The sequence below is a fragment of the Lemur catta genome, chromosome 6 (assembly GCF_020740605.2).
Source record: "Lemur catta isolate mLemCat1 chromosome 6, mLemCat1.pri, whole genome shotgun sequence".
In the NCBI taxonomy this organism is placed as follows: Eukaryota; Metazoa; Chordata; class Mammalia; order Primates; family Lemuridae; genus Lemur; species Lemur catta.
Genome location: NC_059133.1, coordinates 16,272,412 through 16,297,715, shown reverse-complemented (window position 1 = coordinate 16,297,715; position 25,304 = coordinate 16,272,412). Strand labels below are relative to the sequence as shown.

The window sequence follows — 25,304 nt, the reverse complement described above, 5'->3', positions numbered from 1 at the left end:
TTTGTGAATATTTTGTATATTTAAAATATATGCTTTAGGCTCTTTTAATTTAAGAGAGTAAAACAATTATGGAAAAATCTTCAGATTGAGGTCTTTTTCTTTCAGGATAAATAATCAACCTTTATAATATTGTTTAGATTAGAGATCTGGTTTTTCTAAATTCATGTACATTGTGATTTTCTTCTTAGTATATGTTCAGTGCTTTACGGGACTGTGTACCTGCTATGATGCATTCAAGGCACTTGGAGTCCTATGAGAGACTTCTGGATTGCTATGACAAGGAAATTATGGAAATTTTAAATGAGGTAAAACTATATTTGAGATTGAAAAGCTTAAAACGTTTTTTTAATACAGTTTATTTGGAAAAAATTTTTGGATTGAAGCAGATTTTCACTGAGTTAAAATTATTTATAAATCACTATGTAGAATAAGAACTATTTTTGGTTACAGTATCACTGTTTTGCTAAATTGATCTGTAATTCCTAATTTTTATTTAGAAATTTGGAAATTTTAAATTTACTTTAGTGTATACTATATTTGAATTCAAATTTCTTTTTATTAAAAGTGCGAATGTAAAATGGATTTGAATGTTGAGTGCTGCTAATGGTATAAAGTTCAGGTAACTTAACTACTATTTTACTGTGTTTCATTTGGAAAGCTTGTGAAAGGAGGAAATTATATATTTAAAAGACTTGTGTAACAAAAGTAATTTTTGAGTGCAGTATAGTATGCCTCTTTGTTTTAGTGAAGTATTACAAACAGTGATATCTTCAAATTTCTATCTAGTAATATTTTTGTTGGAGGGAGGAATTAAAAAGGAATAAACTTCACAGTATAAACCTACTTAACTTTGATGAAATTATAAAAAATTTTATATAATCTTTTAAATATTCTTATTTAGAAAATAAAATACTTGGCCAGTAATTTAGAACTCCATGGCAGACCAGAAAAGATGATTAATTTCATTATCTTTAGTACAGTGAATTTTGTGATTTTTTAAAAATGATTATTACAAAGAAGCTTTTTTTTTTTTCCTTCTCTTGCATGTTTTTGTGACCTTTCCTCCTTTGTTGCTGGTTTTCATAAATGTTATGCTTTATGTTGCACATTCATGTTCCTTATAATGAAGCCATCAATCATTAGCTTTTGATTTTCTTTTCAAGGATATTAAAGTATTAATGAAAATAAAGGCTTAGAATTTATGTAACTGCTCTCTGACCACCCTCCCCCAAATTACTGATTTAAAATGGAGAACAAAGTTATTTTCACTTTCCCAATGCAAATAAGACTTTTCTTTTAAATACCGTGGAGTATTTAGACTCCTAAACAAAAAAATCAGTTTGTCAGTTTTTTTTAGCAGTGCACTTATAAAACTCTAAAGGTCAAAGCATAGACATGTAGGGAAACAATACAATTGGAATATCATTTTGAAAATTTAAAGTATCAAATCTTTTGTGAATAGCATTTACTGGACAAGTTGTGCAAAGAAATAGAGAAGGATCTGCGACTTTCTGTGCATACTCATTTAAAGCTGGATGACCGAAACCCTTTCAAAGTTGGCATGAAAGACCTAGCCCTTTTTTTCTCTCTGAATCCAATTCGGTTTTTCAATCGTTTTATTGACATTCGAGGTGAGTGTTCTGTTTTTCTTCTTAGAGTCACATTATATGTATTTTTTAGCTGTAACTATTGAAGGAACAAAATAAAACTTTGAGGGTATCTTTTTTTGTGTTCTTTTATTCTTTAATTCCTTTTTATTTCCTTACTTTTATTTACTAGCACCTTATTTTAAAGAAAGAAATTTAATGTTCAAAGACAAGTTGTTTTTTCCTTTTTAGTTTCATTTCTCTTCCCTTTATATTGTCTCATCAATTAAAAATGTTTTGTATTTTTTTTTTGGTAGCTTATGTAACTCACTACCTAGACAAGACTTTCTACAATCTAACAACAGTAGCTCTTCACGACTGGGCCACTTACAGTGAAATGAGAAATTTAGCTACTCAGCGTTATGGATTGGTTATGACAGAGGCACATCTTCCTAGTCAGACTTTGGAACAGGTATAGTATCAAATGTTTCAAGCATATTTTGACTGTAGCATAACAGTGTATCTTTAGGACATCTTCTTTTCTGTTTACATCTTACTTATTAGGAAAATATTTGCTATGTAAAATCTCATACTTGAAAGAGTAAAAAATTCGATGCTGCTAATTTGCCTTATGAAAGAATTTACCACAGGCTTCCTGTTTACCCTGGCCGTTCTGTTGAGCATTTGAAATACGTTCAGATTTATATACAACTTTGCAGAAACATTAGGATAGTGAGGTGACCTCTGCAGAATTGTAAGAAGTTCAGTCAAGGTCGCAGTTAAGTATATTCAACCTGGGCATAGTATATAAACTGTAATATCTTCGGAAAAGTGGTTAAATTTATCTGATTACAGATGTATTTGTACTTACAATGAGGAGTGCAAAGAAGCATTTAGCTTTGTTAATTCAATAAGCTAATTTACAGCATGACAGAGTAAAAGTTTATGTTATCAGTTAATTTGCATGGAATTCTTTCTAAGATAATCCAGATAATATTTACCAAAAAACATTTATGCAGTTCCAAAATTTGAGAATCATGATGATTTTTCCTACATCCTGCTGCATGTAGGGATTACTTCTGGGATTAGTTTGTATATCCTTTCATTCATTTATTTGTACATCTAGTATTTCTTGAGAACATGCTAGGCATTAAACTATGTGAAGGAATGCACAGATGAATAGAAATAGTCCCAGTTCATGGACTTACAGTCTAGTGGGAGAAAAAATGTGTAAACACGTTTTTAGATTAGAGCAGGATAAAAGCTAAAGTACAAACTCAATCAAGGAGAGGTATTGTGTTGCTACTTTGAGCACTAATTAGAAAAACTATAGAACAATTTATATGATATCATTGGGTATTAGAATAATATCTCAAGAATCAAAGATTCTTAGTAGATGACTTGTACATTAAAAGTGGTCAGGTGTGATCAAAAGAAGTATTAAAACTTGGAATTAGACTTTCTAAAATCCCAGTGTTCTGCCTTTTCCTAGCTATTTGACATCAGGAAACTCCCTTAGCTTCATTTTCTTCACCTGTGGAATTTAAAAGAATAATACCTCATTTTTTAGAAATAGGTGTAAAGAACCTTGCAGAGTACCTGAAAAATAGTGTGTATTTTATAAATGTTACAGTATATCGTGACTGTCTTTTAGAATCTGGCCGTTAGTTTACTTTGTAAAAAAGATGTAGAGAGGATCCTTGGGAAGATAAATGTTCTCGAGGATAATAGGGAAATGATTGTGGGTCATGGATCTTTGAATATTTAAACTTAACTGTTCATGTCTACAAAAAGGGATAAAATAATAAGCAGCTGGTCTTCCCCCAGAAGACCATCCTCATTGTATGTGTCAGAGGACCTTTGGCCATACTTTTTATAGAGTTCTTTAAAATAACCTAAAAATTTAGGAAATGTAACATAATCAGTTACTGTATTGATACAAGTTTAACTGATTAATATTAATAGAACTGTTGTGTGGATTGTGTTACAGGGCCTTGATGTTTTGGAAATTATGAGAAACATTCATATATTTGTGTCTCGATACCTCTATAATCTCAATAATCAGGTCAGTGGGTTTCAGGTATTTTTTAATGTGCATGGATATATATATAGTGGGAAGGCTGAGGGAAGGAATTGATTCTCAAAGGTGAAAATTAATAAAATAAAACAATTGTTTAGAGATCTTGTTTATTGTACAGGTTGAATATCCCTTATCTGAAATCTTTGGAACAAGAAGTGTTTTGGATTTCAGATTTTTTTTGGATTTTGGAATATTTGCATTATACTTACCAATTTAGCATCCCTTATCTCAGAATCCAAAATCTATAACGCTCTGAAGCCCTAAACTTTTTTGAGCACCAACATAATGCTCAAAGGATATGCTCATTGGACCATTTTGGATTTCAGATTTTCAGACTGCGGATACTCAACGTGTGCTGTCTTCTTGAATGGCTTTTCAATTAAATTATCTTTAATGAAATAGATTCTAAAGTTTTCTTTGGATAACTGACCAGTGTTTGCTATGGGTTGTGTTGTTACTGAGTATAAATTCATTTCGTTGCAGATTTTTATTGAACGAACAAGCAATAACAAACATTTGAATACTATTAATATCCGTCATATTGCTAATTCAATTCGAACACATGGCACAGGAATCATGAATACAACAGTAAGAAACTTTCTTTAGGGGTTGATTGGGTAATAGATCCCTGTTTAATTTAGTAGTTTGGAAGATGGTTTTCTCATAGAATACTCTGGTAAACATATACTACTAGTTCATATTCTACTGAAATTTCCATTTTTTTTCTGGTTGGTGGTAATTAAAAATATCTGGCACTAAAATTGTGTTGGATGTGATGGGAGCTGTGATACAAAAGACACTTTAGGATATCTTACCATCTCAGCCATCATTTTAAATAGCATTGGTGATTTGAGGATATCAGCACATATATATACACACACACATATCTGTGTTGATTCTCTGGTATTCTCTGAAAGTTACTTTGAAAGTGAATTATGGATAGCAGTTTATTTAATGTCATTTATGTCTAATTATTTGATGTCCATATAAATAGGAACTTAAAGATATTTTGAATTGTCTTAGAAATGGGCAATCACTTGAAGGAATCTTTTGAACTCATACGCTATTTTTTCCTCTGTGGAAATAGTAGTCTTTGAATTTACCTGGTTTTCAGGGCACAGTTAACTTCTCCTTAAGGGGAGAAGAATGTGAAGGCTTAGGTAGTAAAATATTATTATTGTTTTTTTTTTTTTTTTTTTTTTTTTTTTTTTGAGACAGTCTCGCTTTGTTGCCCGGGCTAGAGTGAGTGCCGTGGCGTCTGCCTAGCTCACAGCAACCTCAAACTCCTGGGCTTCAGCAATCCTACTGCCTCAGCCTCCCGGGTAGCTGGGACTACAGGCATGTGCCACCATGCCCAGCTAATTTTTGCTATATATATTTTAGTTGACCAGATAATCTCTTTCTATTTTTTTAGTAGAGACAGGGTCTCGCTCTTGTTCAGGCTGGTCTCGAACTCCTGACCTTGAGCGATCCACCCGCCTCGGCCTCCCAGAGTGCTAGGATTACGGGCGTGAGCCACCGTGCCCGGCCGTAAAATATTACTAAACAGTTTGGAGTGGGGAATAGGGAGAAGACTGGAAAGTTAAGTTGGGTTCGTTTTAGTATACAATGGGGAAGGCATTGAAGTTCTCGAGCTGATGAGTGATATGATTGGAGCTCCATTTTAGTGATTACCAATATAGAAATGAGTAGTGGATAGAGTTTTAAATTTAAAATAAAGAATCATCCATGTAGAAATTATGTCTGAACACTGAATTTTTGAGGATAAACTCTTCCTTGACTTCTGTCATCTATCAAATATTCATGTAACAGATGTGAGTGTATCTTATGTGTCTTATGCACTGTGCTGGGCACTAGGATGAGAAAAACATTTTTCACATTTCCTTGACATTTCCTGCTGTTAATGTAGTTACAGGGATATAGATGTTAATCAGTTAATTACACTAATGAGAGTTGGTTACTGATGCCTTTTGATGATAAATTGAGCATAGAAGGATAAAAATCAGAGGGTGGTGGAGGTACCCCACTACTAAGAGTGAGAAGGATTTAAAAAAGACTGCAAAGGAGATTTAAAAAAAAAGCAAAGAAACAGAAAAAGCAAGGAGAGTACAGTGTTTAAGCCACATGATAAATTTTGAGAAAGCACCCATTTCTATAACTGGGTGAATGAAGACTGAGTAAAAAGTGCATAAATTTGTCAAAATCTTCAGTAATATTCAAGAATGGTGGGGATGGACGTGAGTTTAGGGCTTCTATCTGCAGGTTAGAATTAATCTTATGCTATTTCCATCTATAGATTAGAATTAATTATATGATATTTTGACTTTAATCTTAGCTCAGATCTCACTTTCTTAGGATTTTCTGAGTCTAGATCAGGGCCTTTTGTTGTTCATTCTCAAAAGCACCCACACGTCTCATTTTTAGAAAATATTGCAGTTGAGATTTAATAGTTTATTTAACCTTGTCTGTTGTCTCTGCTAGAATATAAACTTCCTAAGGACAAGGATGATGTCTAGCATGAGAGCAGCCACGTTGCCTTGTGTCTAAGAGGTGTTCAAAATATTTATGGATATATAATTGAATGTTTAGTATCTTAAGAAAAATTTACTTCCTTACTTTAGTATCTTTTCTTACATTAGTATCATTCTAGACCTGTAGATTAGTAATAAGTAATCTTATTGATGGAGGAACATATTAATAGAACTTCTGACTGGTTTATGGCTTAAAAACTAGAGTCTTGGGTCTGGTTTTATGATTCTCACCACAACTGTTAGTCCTATCATGAGAATATTTTCCATTTTTTCCTTTCTTTTTTTCTTTTTTTAATAAGAATATGTAAGAAGGACTTATAGGATGTTCTATAAACTTGGGCAATAAAAAACTATTTAAATATTTTAGGTCAAACGTGAATTACACTTTATTAATAGTACTTTTAGATAACTGTAATTCAGTAAGATTGATTTGAATTAATTTTTATATTCAATTTTTTGAATTTTAATTTTATAGGTTAATTTCACCTACCAGTTTTTGAAAAAGAAGTTCTATATATTTAGCCAGTTTATGTATGATGAACATATCAAATCCAGATTGATTAAAGATATTCGGTTTTTCAGGGAAATCAAGGACCAAAATGATCATAAGGTATGCTGCTTATTCTTTTTAAGGTAGTCTTATTCATCCCTGGAGTATAAGGCAGACGTTTATGCTTTAAATTCATTGTTTAGCTCTCTGTTGGAGTTTTAGTTTTCTTTATTATTTTTTCACATTTTCTAGGTCTCACATCCAATCTCCTTTCATTTTTCTCTTACAATTTTCCTACACTTTGCGCTCTCTGTAGGCTTAATTAAGCATAAGGAAAAATTAAATGATCAGTGTAGCCAGATGTTACTTTTATTTATTTTAAAATAATACAAAAGCAATACATGCACATTTTGAAACATTTACAAAATATAGAATGCATAAACTAAATAACCTCCTCTCATTTTTCTTTCCTTTCAATTCTGTTTTCTGGAGGCAATTGCTGTTAACAATGAAGTGTGATGCCTCTCAGATATCTTTGTGATAAATACAGATATTTACACATATATATTGCTTTTGTATAGCAAAAATGGAGTAATAACTATACATACTGTTTTGTAGTGTGCTCATTGTATGTCAGTACATACAGATCTACCTCATTCTTTTTAAGAGTTGATAATATGGATGTATTAATACATGTGCTGTAACTTATTTAACGCTCTTATGTTGGCCAATATTTAAGTTTTTCTGATTTTTCACTGTTACAAACAGTGCTTACAGGTAACATCTTTCCACATCCATTTCTAGGTAATTGTAGACTCCTTCTGACAGAAAGATTGCTTTAGGAGAAATTTCCAGGAAAAAGAATATAAGCATTTAAAATTCTGGTACATATGGCCAAGCATTCCAAAAACACTGCACAATTGAATATTTAAAAATGATGTTTTCCCTTCGCCATCCTGGCTGAGTTTTCCCATAGTGAAGTGAAGAGCCTGTTGCATTAAGTGGTAACAGTGCAGATGCATGTAACCATGTGGATAGAGAACCAGCAGGCTTAGATGAGTCCTGTATTTGATTTGCCACACACAGAACTATTTTAATAAGCCTTCTTAAGATTCATCTAGTTCCAGCTGTCTTGTGTCATACTTGCTAGTTCTTTTCAATGTCAGAACTGCAAAATGTTAATTTCCAGTAATCTAATAAAATTACAGATTATAATTATCAGTAGAGAATATTAATTATCTCATCTTTATTGGAATAGAAATTACTAGTATTCAGAGGTAAACAATCATGCTATTGTGTGATGGTAACTAGAAATTTTAACCCAGCTGATGTGTGTTCATTGGGAAGGAGTGTGTTTTTAAGTTCCTAATACCTATTCAACCCACAGAAACTTGTTCACACATCTATAGAAAAATGCTTCTGGGAGGAATTGTTTTCTTTTTTCTGCCTGATAGGATAGTTGAGTGTCAGGAGACTAATAATGGTGGTGGGGAACTTAAGTTTGTGGCATTGATTAATATTCCCTTTAGCTAATGTCTAAAAGAAAAATGATTTATATTGATCTTGAACATTGGTACTTTTTATCCTACATATTTCTTTCATTTAGATTTGAGTGCTTTTTTCTTTTTTAAAGCACAATGAAATACAGAATTAGAAAGGAGAGTGGTATAGGCATGGTTATTTTGATAGGCATTTTATGCTTTACTTGATGTCTTTATTAAAAGTAGTCTTAAAATTATCTCTTCTAGTATCCTTTTGATAGAGCAGAAAAATTTAATCGAGGCATAAGAAAACTTGGAATAACACCAGAGGGACAGAGCTACCTTGATCAGTTCAGGCAACTCATCAGCCAAATTGGTAAGTTGTTATAAAAGTGTTGGGAAATAAAATACAAATCCAAAGAGTCTACCTTGTGTATTAAATATCTCGTACTAAAAAACAGTTTGTTATTTGAATGCCTGCTCAACTTTATTCTCCTAGGGTAATTTTCTCACCAAAAAATTTTTAAGTATGATTAGACAGTTGGTGCAGAAATAATTGATAGACTGTAGACTATTATAAGTTAAATAAAATCTCTTCAATTAAGTTAAAAAGTTATTTAATAACTCATCTCAAAGATCACATTAATAATTAATAAGTACTTATTGAGTACCTACTCTGTTCAAGGCACTGTTTTGGGCTTCTAAAAAAGGTTCCTTCAAATTACAGCCTAAATGTGAAGGTATAAAATATTTACATGAAAAGTTAATAATTTACATATAAATTTATTTAAAGATAAAATATTGAATGTTATAATTTTTCTGTGTTACACCATTTCACTTGTGCGTATAATTTATTGTCCTTCTGCCTTACAAGTAGAACTTGTCTTCTGAAATATAGTACGTTATGTTTAAAAACAAGAACTACATTTAAAAATAATTACAGATTAACAAAACTTTATGCTTGAGCTTTCACATACATCATCTCGGTTAACGTAATGCTGTGAGATAGGCATGTAATCACTGTTTTAAAGATGAAAAAATAGAAACTCAGAGAAAGAAATAAATGGTGGTACTGAGACTTAAACCAGGATTATTAGTTCTAAATCCGAACGTGTTTTATATTCTTCACAGTTTATATTAACCAAGCAGTTGGTAACATCTTAGTGGCTATATTTTGGGAAAATTAAGGCTCCTATGGTTGATTCATTTATTTATCAAACATTTACTAAAGGCTAGGTGTGTTGGCTCATGCCTGTAATCCCAGCACTTTGGGAGGTCGAGGTAGGAGGATTGCTCAAGGCCAGGAGTTCGAAACCAGCCTGGGCAACATACCGAGAGCTTGTCTCTACAAAAAATAAAAAGAAATTAGCGGGACATGGTGGTGTGGACCTATAGTCCCAGCTACTCGGGAGGCTGAGGCAGGAGGATCGCTTGAGCCCAGGGGTTCGAGTTTGTAGTGAGCTGTGATTGTGCCACAGCACTCCAGTCTGGGTGACACAGCAAGACTCGCTCCCCCCCCCCCCCCCCCAAAAAAAAAATTTACTAAGCATCTGGTATTCTATAATGGCAATTTCTGCTAGGTGCTGGGAATACCAATGGCCTTTGCTATCAAGGGGCTTTAAATTTAATAGTGGGAAAGATGTTAAAAGCATTTAGCTCTATAGTAAAGTCATTGAATGCTAGCTTCAGTTTTATGTAGATTAATTAGTTTGCGTATTAGACATTTCTGTTAGGACAAGAACTTAGAGAATTTTATCTTTGTAAATTTTTTATTTTAAACCATTTAATATGAAGTAATGTCAAATAACTATTGTTTTCTTCAAGGAGACATTTGATTTCACATTAGGTGGTGATCTTCTGGAGCAGTAGTTCTTAACCCTTTTTGAGAATCTGATGAAAACTGCAGGTTGATTCGCCCAGAACTAATGGCCATGTGCACACACACATAATTTTGTATATAATATACTGGAGTCCAGGTGCTTAAATCTAGGATCTGTGTACCTCAGATTAAGAGCAGTCCTTCTAGAGCAGTGTTGCTTAAACTGTATTCACCACACCAATATTAGATTTTCTGCATTATGTGAGTACTGTGTGTATTATTTGTTTCATGTTTTTGTATTCTTTGTAAGTATAATTTTGTCCTATGAAATAACATTTTGTTAAATCATGGACTTTAGTATACTAGTCATTTTTCCCCTAATATACACCAAAATATATGACCACTAAAGTGTTCTTTGTGTGCTATCTCATGTCACCTTGATTATCACCTGTATGCATTCCACAATTGGGGAATGTTATCCTTTTCACTTTGAGCATTTTACGCCTTATTCTAAATGTAAATTCTTTTCTTATTAAACAGTGTAATGTGCTTTTCACTGTTAAATATTTTGAGAAAAGGAGTAAAGAATCTCAGACCTGGGAGCAAAATGAAGTCTTTTTGACTAATAACCTGCCTGCTGAAATAATAACTGCTACCATGTATTGAGCAGTTTCTATGTGCCATGACTGTTAGTAGTGTTTTACATGTTTTAACTCACGCGAAACCACAACACTTACGAAGTAGGTATTATTTCCATTCATTGATTCCACATGTATTTATTTAGGACAACAGATATTTCTAGGTGCTGGTGGTATATATGCCAGTAAACAAAGTCTCTGCCCTAATAGAGCTTAATTTAACAGATGAGGGGACTAAGATACAAAGAGATTACATAATTTGGCCTAGGTCTTACAGCTAACAAGTGGCAGAGTCCAGGTTTGAACCCAGGTAGTTTGGCTCTTAACCACTGTTCTGTACTAGCCTGTCACATATTGATGAGCTAAACATTTGTCTGACAGTTTGGAGGAAAACAGTGAAACCAGACATTTGATTTTTCTAAGGCACACATTAAAAAATTTTACCATTCTCTCTCATGTTGGGATAGGCCTTAAAATAATTTCAGTGATAATGCTTTGTAGGGTCGTTAAAAACATCAGGTGAGATAATGTATGTAAAATACATGTTACTGTAATGATTATGAAATGTTAACTGCTTCTTTCCTTTTCATCTGTTCTTTCTCTCAAGTAATTGCAATTCAGTGCACTTATATTGGATTTTTATAGTGTGCCAGGACATACTGATTCTAGGGATGGAGCAGTGAAGACAAGGGCCATACTCAGGGATCTTGCATTCTAGTAGGGGGAGACACAAACAAAAATATATAATATGTTAGTGATAAGTGCTGGGTAAGGAGATGTAATGGGGCTGGGTGGTGGTGTTCAGGGAAAGTGTTCATGTGGTGACATTTGAGCAGGGACTTAAATAACATTGAGGGAATAAGCCATGTGCTTATCCAGGAAAAGATAGACCAGGCAGAGGCAATGGTAAGGGCAAAAGCCTGAGTCTGCTTAGCATTTTTGAGGAATAGTCAGAGGCTGGAATGGAGGTAGTGAAGACGTGAGTGATAGGACATGGGATTAGAACAGTGGCAAGATCATTCAGGGCTGTGCTGGCCACAGAAAGACTTTGGATTTTATTCTGAGGTGGAAAACCATTGAAGAAAAGGCATGATATGCTCCAACTTAGTTTTTAAAGACTCACTAGCTGCTATATAGGGAAAATGTTGGAGTGGGGGCAGGCAGAATGCTAACCTTGAAAGTAAGGAAATCAGGAGGCTATTGTCTGCTGCAGTGGTCCAGCCGAGAGGTAGCATGGTGGATTGGAACAGGGGATAGCTATTGTGGTGGTGAAAAGCGGTTTTTCAAGACATTTTCAAAACAGAGCCAACGTAATTTGCCTACTGATTGGATATAAAGTGGAGAGGAAGGAGTCAGGGATGGCTTCAAGGCATTTGGCCTGAGCAACTGGAAGGATAGAATTGCCACTTTATGAGATAGGCAAAATTTGGGTATAAAGATCTTGAGTTTGAGTTGGACATAACTTAAAGTTTTTTTAAGACACGTAGGTATAGGCATTGGATAAAACAGTGTAGAGTTCAAAAGAGGAGCCCAGGCTGGAGATATAAATTCGACAGGCATCAAATAAAGATTTCTTGTTATCTCTTCTAGCCTTGTGTGTTTGTGTGTGTGTGTATGTGTGTGAGAAAGACTGACTCTCAATGAGAGTAAAGAAATACTGATATTGTAATTTTAAAAGTTTAATCATTTTAATGTCAGCATTTAATGAATTTAGTTTATCAAATGAAAGTTACATTTATTTTTAAATTTAATATAAATGTGTGAGAGTATGTACATTTATATTTTAAGTGCAGAAATACAGTTTTACTTTGTATGGAACAAGAACTGAAGTAAAATATAGCAGAATATTTTGGTACTTAGTAGAAACTTTGTAATTGACTACTGTATATAACTGTATTCCTGGTTATTATAGTTTACAGTTATTTATATAAATATCTGATTTTTTTGTGTGGTTTTTAAGGTAATGCTATGGGCTATGTACGAATGATAAGATCTGGTGGTCTTCATTGTAGCAGCAATGCCATTAGGTATGTATGCAAACATCATTTTTGCTTTGTTTATGCCATTTAAAAATTATGTCATTTAAATCTATAAGTGATATTATAGAGAAGGTATTTACTCTTGATAATTTGAGATAAAATGTGGAGACTATTCTATTTAGATTTTTTTTCTCCTTAAATTTTCAGACTGCAGCAGACTTTTGAAAATATTTATTTCTCTTACGGTTATGGTTTATGAATGAATGTAAACATTACATGATTTTAAGGATTAAAAGTTAAGTATTTGATTATTCATATCTAAAATTCAATTTGAAACTAAAGTGGGGATATGAATAATATTACTGAAATGAAAAGTTCTTTCCAAATACATAGTTGAAAATTTTAAAGTCTTGCAGTGCCACTTACACATTTGCATCAATGTACATATTTTACTTGCCCTAATAAATTCCTTCCCACATTCTTATGTAGATTTGTGCCTGATCTTGAAGATATTGTAAATTTTGAAGAACTAGTAAAAGAAGAAGGTCTTGCAGAAGAAACATTAAAAGCAGCAAGGTAATCTAATTTAGAATAGTCTAAATTTGTAGATTAAAATATGTATTTATATAAGACATTACAGAGAAGACTAAAGGTAATTTATATGCCAGTGTTTTTATTATACAAATTATGGTCTCAGTTTATGAAATATGTTTTCTTAAGACTACTACAGTATTCTAAAATTTTTCCAACTTCACTAAAGAGGGATCTTCTAGGACATGCTGTTCACTTTGGCAGCCACTAGCCACACATGGCTCTGGAGCACTGAAATGTGGCTGGTCCAAATTGAGATGTGCTCAACTCAGATGTATGTAAAGTACACAGCTAATCTTTGAAGATTTAATATAAGAAAAGGAATGCCAGATATCTCATTTATAAAATTCATTTCACTTGTTTTTTACTTGCATGTGATCTAGAACAGCACTGTCCATTACAGTAGCCACTACCAAATATGGCTGTTGAACACTCAAAATATGGGAAATGGGACTGTGGAACTGAATTTTGAGTTTTATTTCATTTAAATTTAAATAGTTAGTGGCTATCTTATTGGACAATACAAATTTACAGACTTGAGTCAGTGGTGATTTTGTAAAGTAACTTAAAATTTTAGGCATGCAGAATTGTTAAGACTTAGTTTAGAAAAATATAGATTTTATTACTAATAATTTTAATAGTTTATTGAATCAGGCATGAAGGGGGGGCGCCTCTTGAACAGAGTAGAGGCAACCTGAATATCAAAACAAATACTGGTAGAAATAGATTATATAATATATTGAATAAAAAAAGAATCCAGGAGTCACAGTGATAAGAAAGTTGGAGGAGGAGAATGAAAGTTCTTTTTTACAGAAGAATGCCTGTTAATAACTATAAAAGAGATGAGACAATTTAAGGTGAAAAAAATGACCATTTGCAACCACCACTTACAATACTTGAAAAGTTTTTTGGAGAACAGATTATTCATTCAAAAGATTATCCCACAGAATTGCTTATTAATCACAAGGAGAAAACTGTCTTTATAATGGAGAGATGTATTCCACCTTAACCAAGTGATCCAACTTAGTGTCACCAGTAATGGGACAGACTGACATTATGTGGCCTCCTGATTCAGTGTAATGGCAAGTACCTAGTTTGTACTCTTTCCAGAAATGTTTACTCCGAATTTATTATGAAGAGACAATTAGAATGTGGGACATTCTATGAAACATCTGGCCTAGACTCTTAAAAATGTCAAATTTTGTGAAAAAGTAGGCAAGGAGACTGTTCTGGATTAGGAAAATAAAGAGATAATAACCAAATGTAATGGGTCATGCTTAATCATATCCGACATAAGGAAAAAAAATAGCTGTAAAGAACATTTGGGGAATAAATGGGGAGATTTGAACATGGATTGTATATTAGATATTATTGTATTTTATTCGTGGGTATAGTGTATTGTGACATCATAGGAAAATGTCTTAGTTCTTAATAAATTCATGCTAAAGCATTTATGGCCTAAGTATCATGAGGTCTGCAATTTTCACATGTTTTGGAAAAAAAGAGAAAACAATTGTGCCAAAATGTTAACAAGTGGTGAATCTAGTTTAAGGGGATACAGGTGTTCATTACACTATATTTTAACTTTTTGATAGGCTTGAAATTTTTAAAAATATACTGGAAAATGTGTGTGCATTTTTATGAGAATAAGGCCCTAACACAGAAGATTTGCTCTGGAATATTCTTTTAGATAGCTTATTTTTTTGTCAGATTATAGAAGCCATGTCAGGGTTAATAAGTCATGTGCCTGAAAATGGTTAAAATAGATTGTGGTTTGTATATCAAAGGAAGAAATTGGACCTTTATCTCTTGTTAAAGGATATCATTCACTCTAAAATTGGTGACCATTTAAAATATATTTTGAAGCAGTTGAGGAAGTGAGAGTGGGATATTGTCTTTTAAAATCTCTAGGGTAAAGCTGACTGCTAATTGCATGGTCCAGATTTGTGCAAAGGAGTGGTTGGTTGACATTAAGTGAAGGAAAGGTCATGTCAGGTGAAGTCAAGGAGTTGTGTCATGATAATGAATAGATTACCCATGTAGACATTGGAGAACTGGAGCAGGCATCCTTATCCTAAGGCAGTGTTTAAAAGGTTAGTAGATTTCTTTCAGGAAGAGATAGTTGGGTATCTTTGTATCATATGAATCACAGATGAAAGATTTCTACCTTCCAATGGTGGAGGGATGATAATTTGAAAATGGTAGTAGCTTTACATGAGGGATGTAGGAGAAAAAGCAGCTAATGTTTCCAAAAGTTGAAAGGGAAGAGCTAAGTTCTTGAAAGAGGGCCAGGTTTAAGTTGAGGTGAGGAGATGTAGGAGAAACATTAGTGAAGAGATTTAAGATGAAGAGATATTTATTTACAATGAAATGGGGTTCTACAGGTAGCATTGTGGGAAGAAGAAATATAGAACTATATTATTTTAAGCCCCAAGATGCTCTACATATTATATTTTGTGGACTAAATTAATATTTATCAGTTTCTGTTCATAAGAAAATGAGTTTATTCTGAACTCCAAGAAAATTTACGTAGAAATATCTTAAAATGTTTTCTGCTTTTTGAGTTCTCTTATCTCACCTAATAAGAGATGTATTTTTAAAAAGCCATACCTTCTTTTGAGAAAGGAACCAAGTAAATAATTTTTTGCTTTTTAGGCATTTGGATTCAGTCCTCAGTGATCACACACGAAATTCTGCTGAAGGCACAGAATATTTCAAAATGCTTGTAGATGTTTTTGCTCCGGAATTTCGAAGGCCAAAGAATATACATCTCCGAAATTTCTATATCATTGTTCCCCCTCTGGTAAGTATTTCCAGAACCTAAAATGAGTTTTAAGAAAAAAAGTATTAATAAATCTGGTTTCTTTGTAGCACGAAATGCACACAGACTACATTATTGACTTCTGGTTGTAGATAAAACTTAATGTAATCTCAGTGAATGTTACTTAGAATTTTTACTTATGTTGAAGGAGACTCATTTGTAGTTAAGATAGATTTGTATTTGTTAGTAAATAATAACTGACAGAGAAATCCTAGTGTTCTTTAAATTGCTTGACTATATGCCATTGCATGTATACCATAGACTCTTTGGGTGGAATTATATAATCATTTCAAGTGCTTCATGTAGACTAACTTTAGTTGTTACAATATGAAGTTTTTTCTAACACATCTCTAAAAGATACTGTTTGAGGATAACATCTCTCTGTTGGTAGTAAATACTAACATGTAGACTGAATTTTTATTGCTTTCTCCTTATAGTATATAATTTGTTCTACTCTAATTTTATAGTTGCCATCTGAAACTAGCTCAAGTTACCAAAAATTGAATTGTAAAAAGTTGTTCCATTGGGGGATATGGAGTTAGGAGTTTAAGGAGGTATATATTAGCAATAAGAGTTACTTTTCCCTAAAGGTTTCGATATTGTTTTTAAAAAATTTATAAATGGTGGATAGCTCTAAATCTGAGTATCACCAAGTTAGATTTTTATTACATCTAACTTGGATCAAGAAGAATAACTTTTCATATTATTGCTTGAATTGTTAACACATATCTTCTTGCATATTAAACCATTATTACCTATTGAAAGTAGCTAGTAGTCTATAGACAGCTTTTTCTTCATAAAGTTTGTTTCTTTTGTATATTTATTGTTAATCCGCTATCTAATTATAACTGTGATGTAGCAAAGTTGTCCCTATTCATCTGATAAGCATCTTTTCATCTTAAGATAATGTAAGACTAGAGGTGAGTGTCTTATTTGGTAATACTGTAGTTTAGGTTAGGGTGAGTTCTCACCACATTTCTTCAGTTTCAAGGTCAGTATACTCACACCATAGTAAATAGCAGTGACACCAGTGGTGAGCTTAGGGAAGGGGTCTGGAATTTTACAGTACAGCTGTCAGAATTCATTTAGTGGTAGAGAAAACAAAATGGATTAAGACCACTACAAAGAAGTATGGGATACTTTTCTTATGCCTGAGTTTACAGTCTAGTTCCAGAAAAAAGATAAACCTAAATGAGATGTCTAAAAAAGATTTAAATAATAGTTGATAAAGATTTCAGAAATATATGATTATCAAATAAGTTTCACAGGCAAAAAGATGAAACTTGGTATTTTGTTTCCAGTGTAGGCTATTATAGTACTTATTACCCTGTATCATAATTTTAGATACTTCTCTCTTTTTACCCCTCTGGAGCTCTGCTATCCATATGTAGCCACATGTGGCTACCTAAATTAATTAAAATTTTATAATATTAAAAGTTAAATTCCTCAGTCATACTATCCTCATTTCAAGTGCTCAGTGGCCATGTGACTAGTGGCTCACTGCACTGGAGTGGTGCAGATATACACCGTTCTAGCATTTTTCATTATCATATTTCTATCATTGCCAACAGTGTTGCTCTAGAGTGTGAACTCTGGATAGTAATCTTTTTTTTTTTTTTTTATCTTAAGTACTTAATAATGCCTGATATATAGTTAGCTTCAGTAAAACTTTGTTGAATAAAAGATATGATTAAGGTAAGGTATTTTGGAAGAGCTGCATTTTCAAGAGTAGTATTGTTTTGAGGAATTCACACTTTAGCCAAAGGACTACTAATCCTTATTAACCAAGAACATGATAAGAAATAGTATATTAGAATGAATTGAGAGGGTGGATGTAAGAACTGCCTTGCATGTGTTTAAGAGTGCTTGTGCTTTGAAGTAAAGCAGGCCCACTTTTCTGACTCCAGCATTCACTGACTATATTACTTTGGGTAAGGTACTAAATCTTCTAAGCCTTGGTGTTCTCATCTCTAAAATGTGTGTAATATTTAATAATGAACCAAATACAAGGCACTGTGCTCAGGTTAGTGCCCATATTTAAAGGACTTGGAGAGATGAGCCATTAAGAGATAATTGTGCAGATTGTTTCCTCACCAAGAAAGTATTTGAGGCAAATGTTTCAGATCAAAAGGACAAGAACCTAGAAGAAATTCTATTTATAATTTTTGAAATGTCTGTTTTAGGAACTAAATTTCTTAGCACAATTGTTTCTGTAATATCTTGTTATATCTTTTTAGACCCTCAATTTTGTAGAGCATTCCATTAGTTGCAAGGAGAAGTTGAATAAAAAAAATAAAATTGGAGCTGCCTTTACTGATGATGGCTTTGCCATGGGTAAGCCTAATGGAATTGTTTTTCCGTTAATGTTATGTTCACCTTATAAAGGATTCTTAGAAACATTTGCTTGATAATAGATCCATATGTTTTTTATAGATTTGTTTTTTGTGAGTAACATTTACTGGTTTTTTTCCACTGGGCCATGTGGTGGACAGTATTTGTTTTCCATCATTTATAACTGTCACTTAATGCCTTCTTGGTATTGCTGATCACCTGTCTAGTTTGACCTAATGTTTAGATTGTGGTTTTACAGTTTTAGCATCTTATATTTAGTTTCCCTGGTTTCCTTGTAGTTTCTTTAGTTGCTGTCTTTTTAGCAGTGGAAGTTTTTATTCTTTACCCTTATGACTCCAGGTGATTTATATGGCCATGTTATTTATTTATTTTCTTCTTAATTGGTTTGTCTTTAGTTTTTTATACATTTTTAAAGGAGAAATTAAGCCATCTTGTTAAACCTATCATTCGTTTATGCTGTAAAATGTAATTTGAAAGAGGACTAATTTAAAATGGTTAGCTTAGTGCTGGGCAGTATTGGTGAAGGAATAGAATACAACTTCTGTACTCACTGTAATTTAACTTTAGTTTTGCTAATAACTGTAGGTGTGGCTTACATTCTAAAGCTTTTGGATCAGTACCAGGAGTTTGACTCACTTCACTGGTTCCAGTCTGTTAGAGAGAAATACCTGAAGGAGATAAGGGCAGTTGCTAAGCAACAGAATGTGCAGTCAACTAGTCAAGATGAAAAACTGCTACAAACCATGAATCTCACTCAGAAGCGACTGGATGTCTATCTACAGGTAGATGAGCATAAAACACAAATCTGCTTTGACTTACTTTTTGTTATCTGTTACTTCTTAATATCTGAAAAACAGAAGCCTTAAACTGCCAATTTAACAAGATGAATAATGGTAAAAAGAGTATATTTTAGAATGGATGTTATTTGGAAGCCATTTGACTCAGAACTTAAAAACTGATGGGTTCTTAGTTCAATTTCTGTATTTATGATTTCCACTGGAGCTTTTCAAAATAATAGATATTACGATATAAATATTTCTGATATTTTTCTATAAGTATCTCAGCTTTTATTTCAAATTTTTTTATTTACTTAGGAATTTGAATTGCTATATTTCTCACTGAGCAGTGCAAGAATTTTCTTCAGAGCAGACAAGACTGCAGCTGAAGAAAACCAAGAGAAGAAAGAGAAAGGTCAGTAAGTGACTTAAATTTGGAAAAACTAATAACTCCCTTTAATAGTAGACACTAATTCCCCATTTTATCTGGTCAGACTTCTAAGCTTCTTTGTCCTTTTGGAAAATAATATAGACCTAAAAATATGTCTTTTAAAAAAGTAAGACCTATATAGATCTTGTGTTATATTGAAAAGAAATTTACATAGTTTATGCACTTCACTCTGTGGCAATCTTTAAGCTCTTACTCAGTTTGTTCTTCTCTTAAATAAAATTTAACAAGCTTAGACTTTCTTCTTTCTTGGCTCAACCTATATCAGATTAGAAGGAAAAGATTAGAGGAGGATGGCTAGATGTTGCCGAAGGCAGAGCTGCTGATGACTAGATGTTGACTGAATGAGATGGGACAGGTGATTTTAAGGCATAAAATTGTAGGTGCTATTTATTGTCGTAGTAAACAGTGTCCTGCTCTTCTCCATATTCAGGTCCATATTGAGGTCCTGGAGAGTCAGGGTACAACATAACCGTAATAACTGACAGACAGTTTGTGAACTTGAGTCATTAAGGAAAGAATTCTGTCCATTGTGTTCTATGTAGGATGATGGGAAAGAATTTCTACATTTTAAGGCTTAAGAGCATTGCTCAGTGTTTCATGCTTAATGTCCCCATGACACATTTCTCTCAGATTTGAAATTTAGGAACAGTTGTCTTCCCTGAGAAACAGATGTTTCCCCTTTTTTTGTCATGGAAATCATGACCTTTTTTTCTTTGCTTGGAAGAGCAAAACTAGATACCCCTATAGTTGTCATGTTTGCTCTTCTCCTTTTTTTAACTTGTATTTCATAAAATTTTCATAGATGTGACTCATTTGGGTAGACCACTTATATGAACTACTGTATTTCTTGACAATGTTACATAAGTTATTATAAATATTACTAATATTACTTATTTGTTAGGAGCATATCCAGGCATTTTTGGAATGTATACTAAGTAAGTAATAAGCATATTCTTGAAAAATGGTTTCAGGCTGTTACCTGGAAGATAACTCAGTATTTATTAAATGGAAATTTGTCCATATTACATTTGGGTTCATTTTCAAGACTGAGATAAATTAGCAAAGCCATTTGGAAGAATCTGAGTCAGTGTTATCTAAACTGGGAAGAAACTCAGTTATTGCTTAGGTTCTTTCTGCTCAGGCATTTCCTGAGCCCCAGAACCTTGTCTCCAGCCCAGGTATAGGGAAAACTCTGCAAGTAGATTGGATGTTCCTTTAAGACCTAAAGCATTGAAACAAAACAAACAACCCTTCATGGCAGTGGGACTCCTTGCTTTGGTCTGTTCATCTTAAGGAACTCTGTAGGGTTTGGGTTGATGTATATCATTTACATGTCTGTGTCACTCTTATGTTTTAAGACACTATTTCAATTAAAGATTGCTTAGAGATGTAATCAAAGTTATGAATACATTAGTCAAATAACCTTTGTTAATGAAATATGTGAACATGACATTTTACACAAAAAGCCAAGAATTCAGTCACAAACATAATAAAGAAATGCTTTTAAAAATATATAAAAAATACATTATTTTAAAAAACATACATCTACTATAATTTGTACAAATTATAAATACAAATGGAAAGTTGTTCATTCTGGACAATTTTGATATGTGAGTTTGCAGCCACGTTGCTGTCAGTAATGCCAGTGTACTGTAACAGTGATTTCTTGGCTCAGCTGGGGGAACTGGTGTAGGGGAGCAGTCCTGCCTTAGACAAAGGGGTATCATGATTCCACAGGAGAAAGGTGCACGTGCAGTTTGAAGTCACACCCCAGATGCAGTTCTGATCTTTCTCAGCTCCACACACTCATTAAAATCAGTTGAAACATTTGTAGTATTTAGCCTAGATTTTTAAAAAATTTAAAGTATTTTAAGGTATAATTTGTTACGTTAGAGAAACATTTGATGGATATAGTCTTTTCTTCATTTGAAATTTAGCAATATAGCTCTTCTCAAATTTTATTTACTTAATTCATTTTTTAAAAATGACCATAAATGTCCATTATTATTTTCACTCATGCTTCCAGAAGAAACTAAAACAAGCAATGGAGACCTGTCTGACAGCACTGTGTCTGCTGATCCTGTTGTGAAGTGATATTGATGATATGCATTGCCCACATGAAATCATCAGAGTTGTGTTAAAACTTTTGCCAATGAAATGGATGTTATAAGCTGTTGATGAATTGTTTCCTGGGTCACATCTCTGGAAAATACTTAGATGCTGCAACTCTTTAAGGCAGTGCTCTATTTCCAAAGGCTCTACTTTTCAACAGTTGAGAATGAGATTGTAAAGTTGGATCTTTGCCTGGACTTCAGGCTAGGAGACATTTCTAGGAACAGTTATTTGAAATGAAGTTATAGAAGGGCAAATCCAGATTCGTATACTATCACCTCAGATCTCTTGTAATCTACGTGTTTGTAATTTTTATTTGCATAGGTCTTTGATCCATTTTTATCTAAAGTCTTTGGAAATTCATTGCATATACCATATGTAGCCAGTAAATACATGCTTAAAAAAAGAAATTGAGCCTGAGATTCATGAAACATACATATCAATTTCTTATAAAAGGAATATATGAAGATGGCTTTGATACTAGAGGTGAGACATAAGTGTGTTAATACCCTTTGTGTACAGTATAACTGGTGATTATTCAACTCATTGTTAATTTCATGTGACTCAGCTGCTGATGTCTTTGATATAAGACATTTTATAACTAGTTTACATTGCTTTGAGAACATTTAACCTCCAACTGCTTTAAATTTAAGATTTACTTAATATTCAAAGAAAATTCAGATAAAGCCATAGAATCCTGTTTGAAGCTTCAGTTCTGTTCTCGTTGGTTGAAGGGACTATATATGATACCAGGAAAAAAAAAAAATGAATGAATTATTTGTACATCCAAACTCAGGTTTCTTCTATATTAGGTTGAATTGAAATCTTAGTGATGGTTTGGACAGCCTTTTTCTTTATATCAAGTATAATCTAAGACATCAGATTAAATAATAATGGTACTGTTCAGGCTTTTAAAAAATTACCATTGTGAGAATAAAGTTCTAATAAAATTAATCACTTACTGATTTAAAAAGTACAGAAAGATTTTGAGTAAATTTAGTTCCCAATAAGCTGTTAGCTTTATTTTTGTAAAGGTATGTCAGTTATTAAATAATCCTTTTTAAAAATATAATGATACCTTTACAATAAATTCAAGAGTTTAAAACTTGAAATGTAAAACAAACATCATTTTGGGAAATGCTTGATTTTTCTATTGCACTTGCCCGCTAAACATTTCTTTGGATAAATCCTACAAGTAATTCTAACATTGTTCTTTAATTCCAGCTTTTGGTAGGGTGTACAATGCCCTGTCTGTACTAATTGGTTAGGGTCAGGGTAACTTTCCCAGCCTATGATAAATACTTTTACTATTAAAAGAAGAAGCAAAATACATAGGAAATGTATTTTGTTTATTATGTAAACATGGCTTACAGAATTATGGACAATGGATGGATTAAAGGCATTTAATATTTGTAATTCATACTAACTGTAGAAATGGCCCTAAAGCATGCTGCATAACTAATAATTTATATTTTCATTATTGTAAATGTTTATATTAATGATCTTGCATTTGATTATATCAAATTAGTCACCATTTCATAGCAACAGCATTATTTTGTCTGTTTTTTCCCTCTAACTTCCCTGAAATACCTTTTAATAGGGATAGAAATTGTGATTAGAAGAGAATCAGATGTTCTCTGTTCATTGTCCCCACACATGTAAATTATTTATTTTATCAGTACTGGATAGAGTTCACATGCTGACTCCCTGGGTACCTACAATTGAGAAGAGAGTGATGGATTATTATTTTACCTTTAGTTCAAAATAATGTCATTGCAGTCTGGATAAATTATAATAAATTCATATATTTGAAATAAGATCTTAGAAACGATTAATATTTAAATGGTATTAAACTGCAGAGCAAGAGGGCTTCAGTATATTCATACCTAAGTTCATACATACAGTTGGATGATGATTTTCCTTGCTAACATATTAATGTTGATATTTTTATTTTTTCAAACATACTGTAATTTAAAAATTGTGAGCATTTGTTGTAAGTTCACAGAAAACTTAATGTTGTTCAAATTCTCAGGAATTAAGGACTAACTATAGCATTGTCAGTTCTAATTAAATTTTGTAAAAGATGGCAAGTTTGTTACCTCACTTGAGTGGGGCTTCCCCCTCCCCCCAGTTCTAAGATAATACAATATGTATAATAAAACATTAATAAATATAATTTCAAAATTTTCCTTCCCTTGGATGTTTATGTTCAAAATTGAATGTTTCTTAAACCAGTAGTTCTTAACATTAACCTTTTTGCAGTCCCTTTAATTGAATAAAATATATGGAATCTCTTTTTAAAAATGCTTGCATATATATATATATATATATATAGGCAAGGAAATGGTTCCCACCAAACCCCCAAGTACTTTCCTCTGACTGAGAAACTGCAGGAGCTTCTAAGCTGGTGGGAACAGGCTCATTCTTAACCTTTATCATTTGTATGGCACTCATTAAGTTTTCAGAGTGCTTTACTATACATTTCAGTAAGTTGTGAAAAAGGCAAGTCACTCATTTCTAAATTGAAAAATTATTCTTTAAAAATATATAATGCATGCAAGAGTATATAATATGTACTATTTAAAGAATGAAAATAAAGTACTCAGGAAGCCACCACATTGGTTAAGAATCAGCCTGTTCTCACCACCTTAGAAGCTCCTGCTATATTTCTTCCTGAAAGGAAAGCACTTGGGGGTTTAGTGGCAATGATTCGCTTGCTCTCTCTAATTTTACAATCTATCTGTATTTTCCTAAATAATAAGATAATGTTTTGCATGTTTTTCAACTTAATATAAATGGGATCTTACTGTGTTTATGACTTTAAACTCAGTATTCCATGTTGATGCGTATAGCCTGTTTTGTCCCATGAATACAGCTAATATTGTTAACATTTCATTTATTTTCATATTTGGGATACTATGAACAATGCTACTGTAATTGTTATTGTACACATCCCTGAGTACATGTTTTGAGTTTCTCTAGGATATGTACCTACAAGTGAACTGCTAGGTGGTAGGGCAGGTTCACTTTCAAGTTCACTAGACAGAATGCCAGACTGTTCTCTCATCCCAGCAGTGGAGGGGATTTCCCATTGCTCCATTCCTACCAACAGCTGAATTTTTGCAGTCTGGTGAATATAAAATGTCTCTGGTTTTAATTTGCATTTTCCTGATTATGAGATTGAGCATGTTTATTTATGAGCCTTTTGTGTTTTGTAATCTATGAAGTGCCTTTATGATGTCTTCTATTTTTTTTATCTAATTGGAGTACTTTATATATTCTGGATACTAATTTTTTGTTAGTCTCGTGTGCTTGCTAGTACTTTCGTGTTTTCATTCTCTGTGGTGTTTTTTGGTGAAGTTTTAACGTATAGAATTTCAGTGGTTTCCTAATGATTTGGACACTTTGTCTTATTTAAGCCATACAGTCCCCTAATAGCATTTCAGTTTCCAACCTAATAATTGTTTAGCACTTGAGATTCTACCCTTCCCCCGAAAAAGTCTAAGCAAGAAAAAAAAAAACCTTGGGGGACTGTGGCTCTTGCAGCCTGTCAGAAAACCAGTTGATCTAATACAGTGATGTCATACAAATATGTAA

The 25,304-nt window shown here is 32.8% G+C and overlaps 1 protein-coding gene across 2 annotated transcripts in view; it reads left to right on the top strand.

The window, feature by feature from the left end:
• The window catches only part of WASHC4 (WASH complex subunit 4), a 58,040-nt gene extending 34,144 nt beyond the window's left edge, over positions 1–23,896 (top strand). The window contains exons 20-33 of one of the 2 annotated variants that reach the window (XM_045553052.1): positions 189–305; positions 1,463–1,631; positions 1,904–2,058; positions 3,577–3,651; positions 4,150–4,254; positions 6,673–6,807; positions 8,436–8,544; positions 12,586–12,652; positions 13,094–13,180; positions 15,851–15,998; positions 18,254–18,350; positions 18,954–19,150; positions 19,463–19,559; positions 21,622–23,896. In XM_045553052.1, coding sequence (XP_045409008.1) covers positions 189–305; positions 1,463–1,631; positions 1,904–2,058; positions 3,577–3,651; positions 4,150–4,254; positions 6,673–6,807; positions 8,436–8,544; positions 12,586–12,652; positions 13,094–13,180; positions 15,851–15,998; positions 18,254–18,350; positions 18,954–19,150; positions 19,463–19,559; positions 21,622–21,689 — 1,626 coding nt within the window. In that variant the 3' untranslated portion in view covers positions 21,690–23,896. The remainder of the gene's footprint in view (positions 1–188; positions 306–1,462; positions 1,632–1,903; positions 2,059–3,576; positions 3,652–4,149; positions 4,255–6,672; positions 6,808–8,435; positions 8,545–12,585; positions 12,653–13,093; positions 13,181–15,850; positions 15,999–18,253; positions 18,351–18,953; positions 19,151–19,462; positions 19,560–21,621) is intronic. The other variant, XM_045553053.1, reaches the window with a different exon arrangement.
• The last annotated feature ends 1,408 nt before the right edge of the window (positions 23,897–25,304 follow it).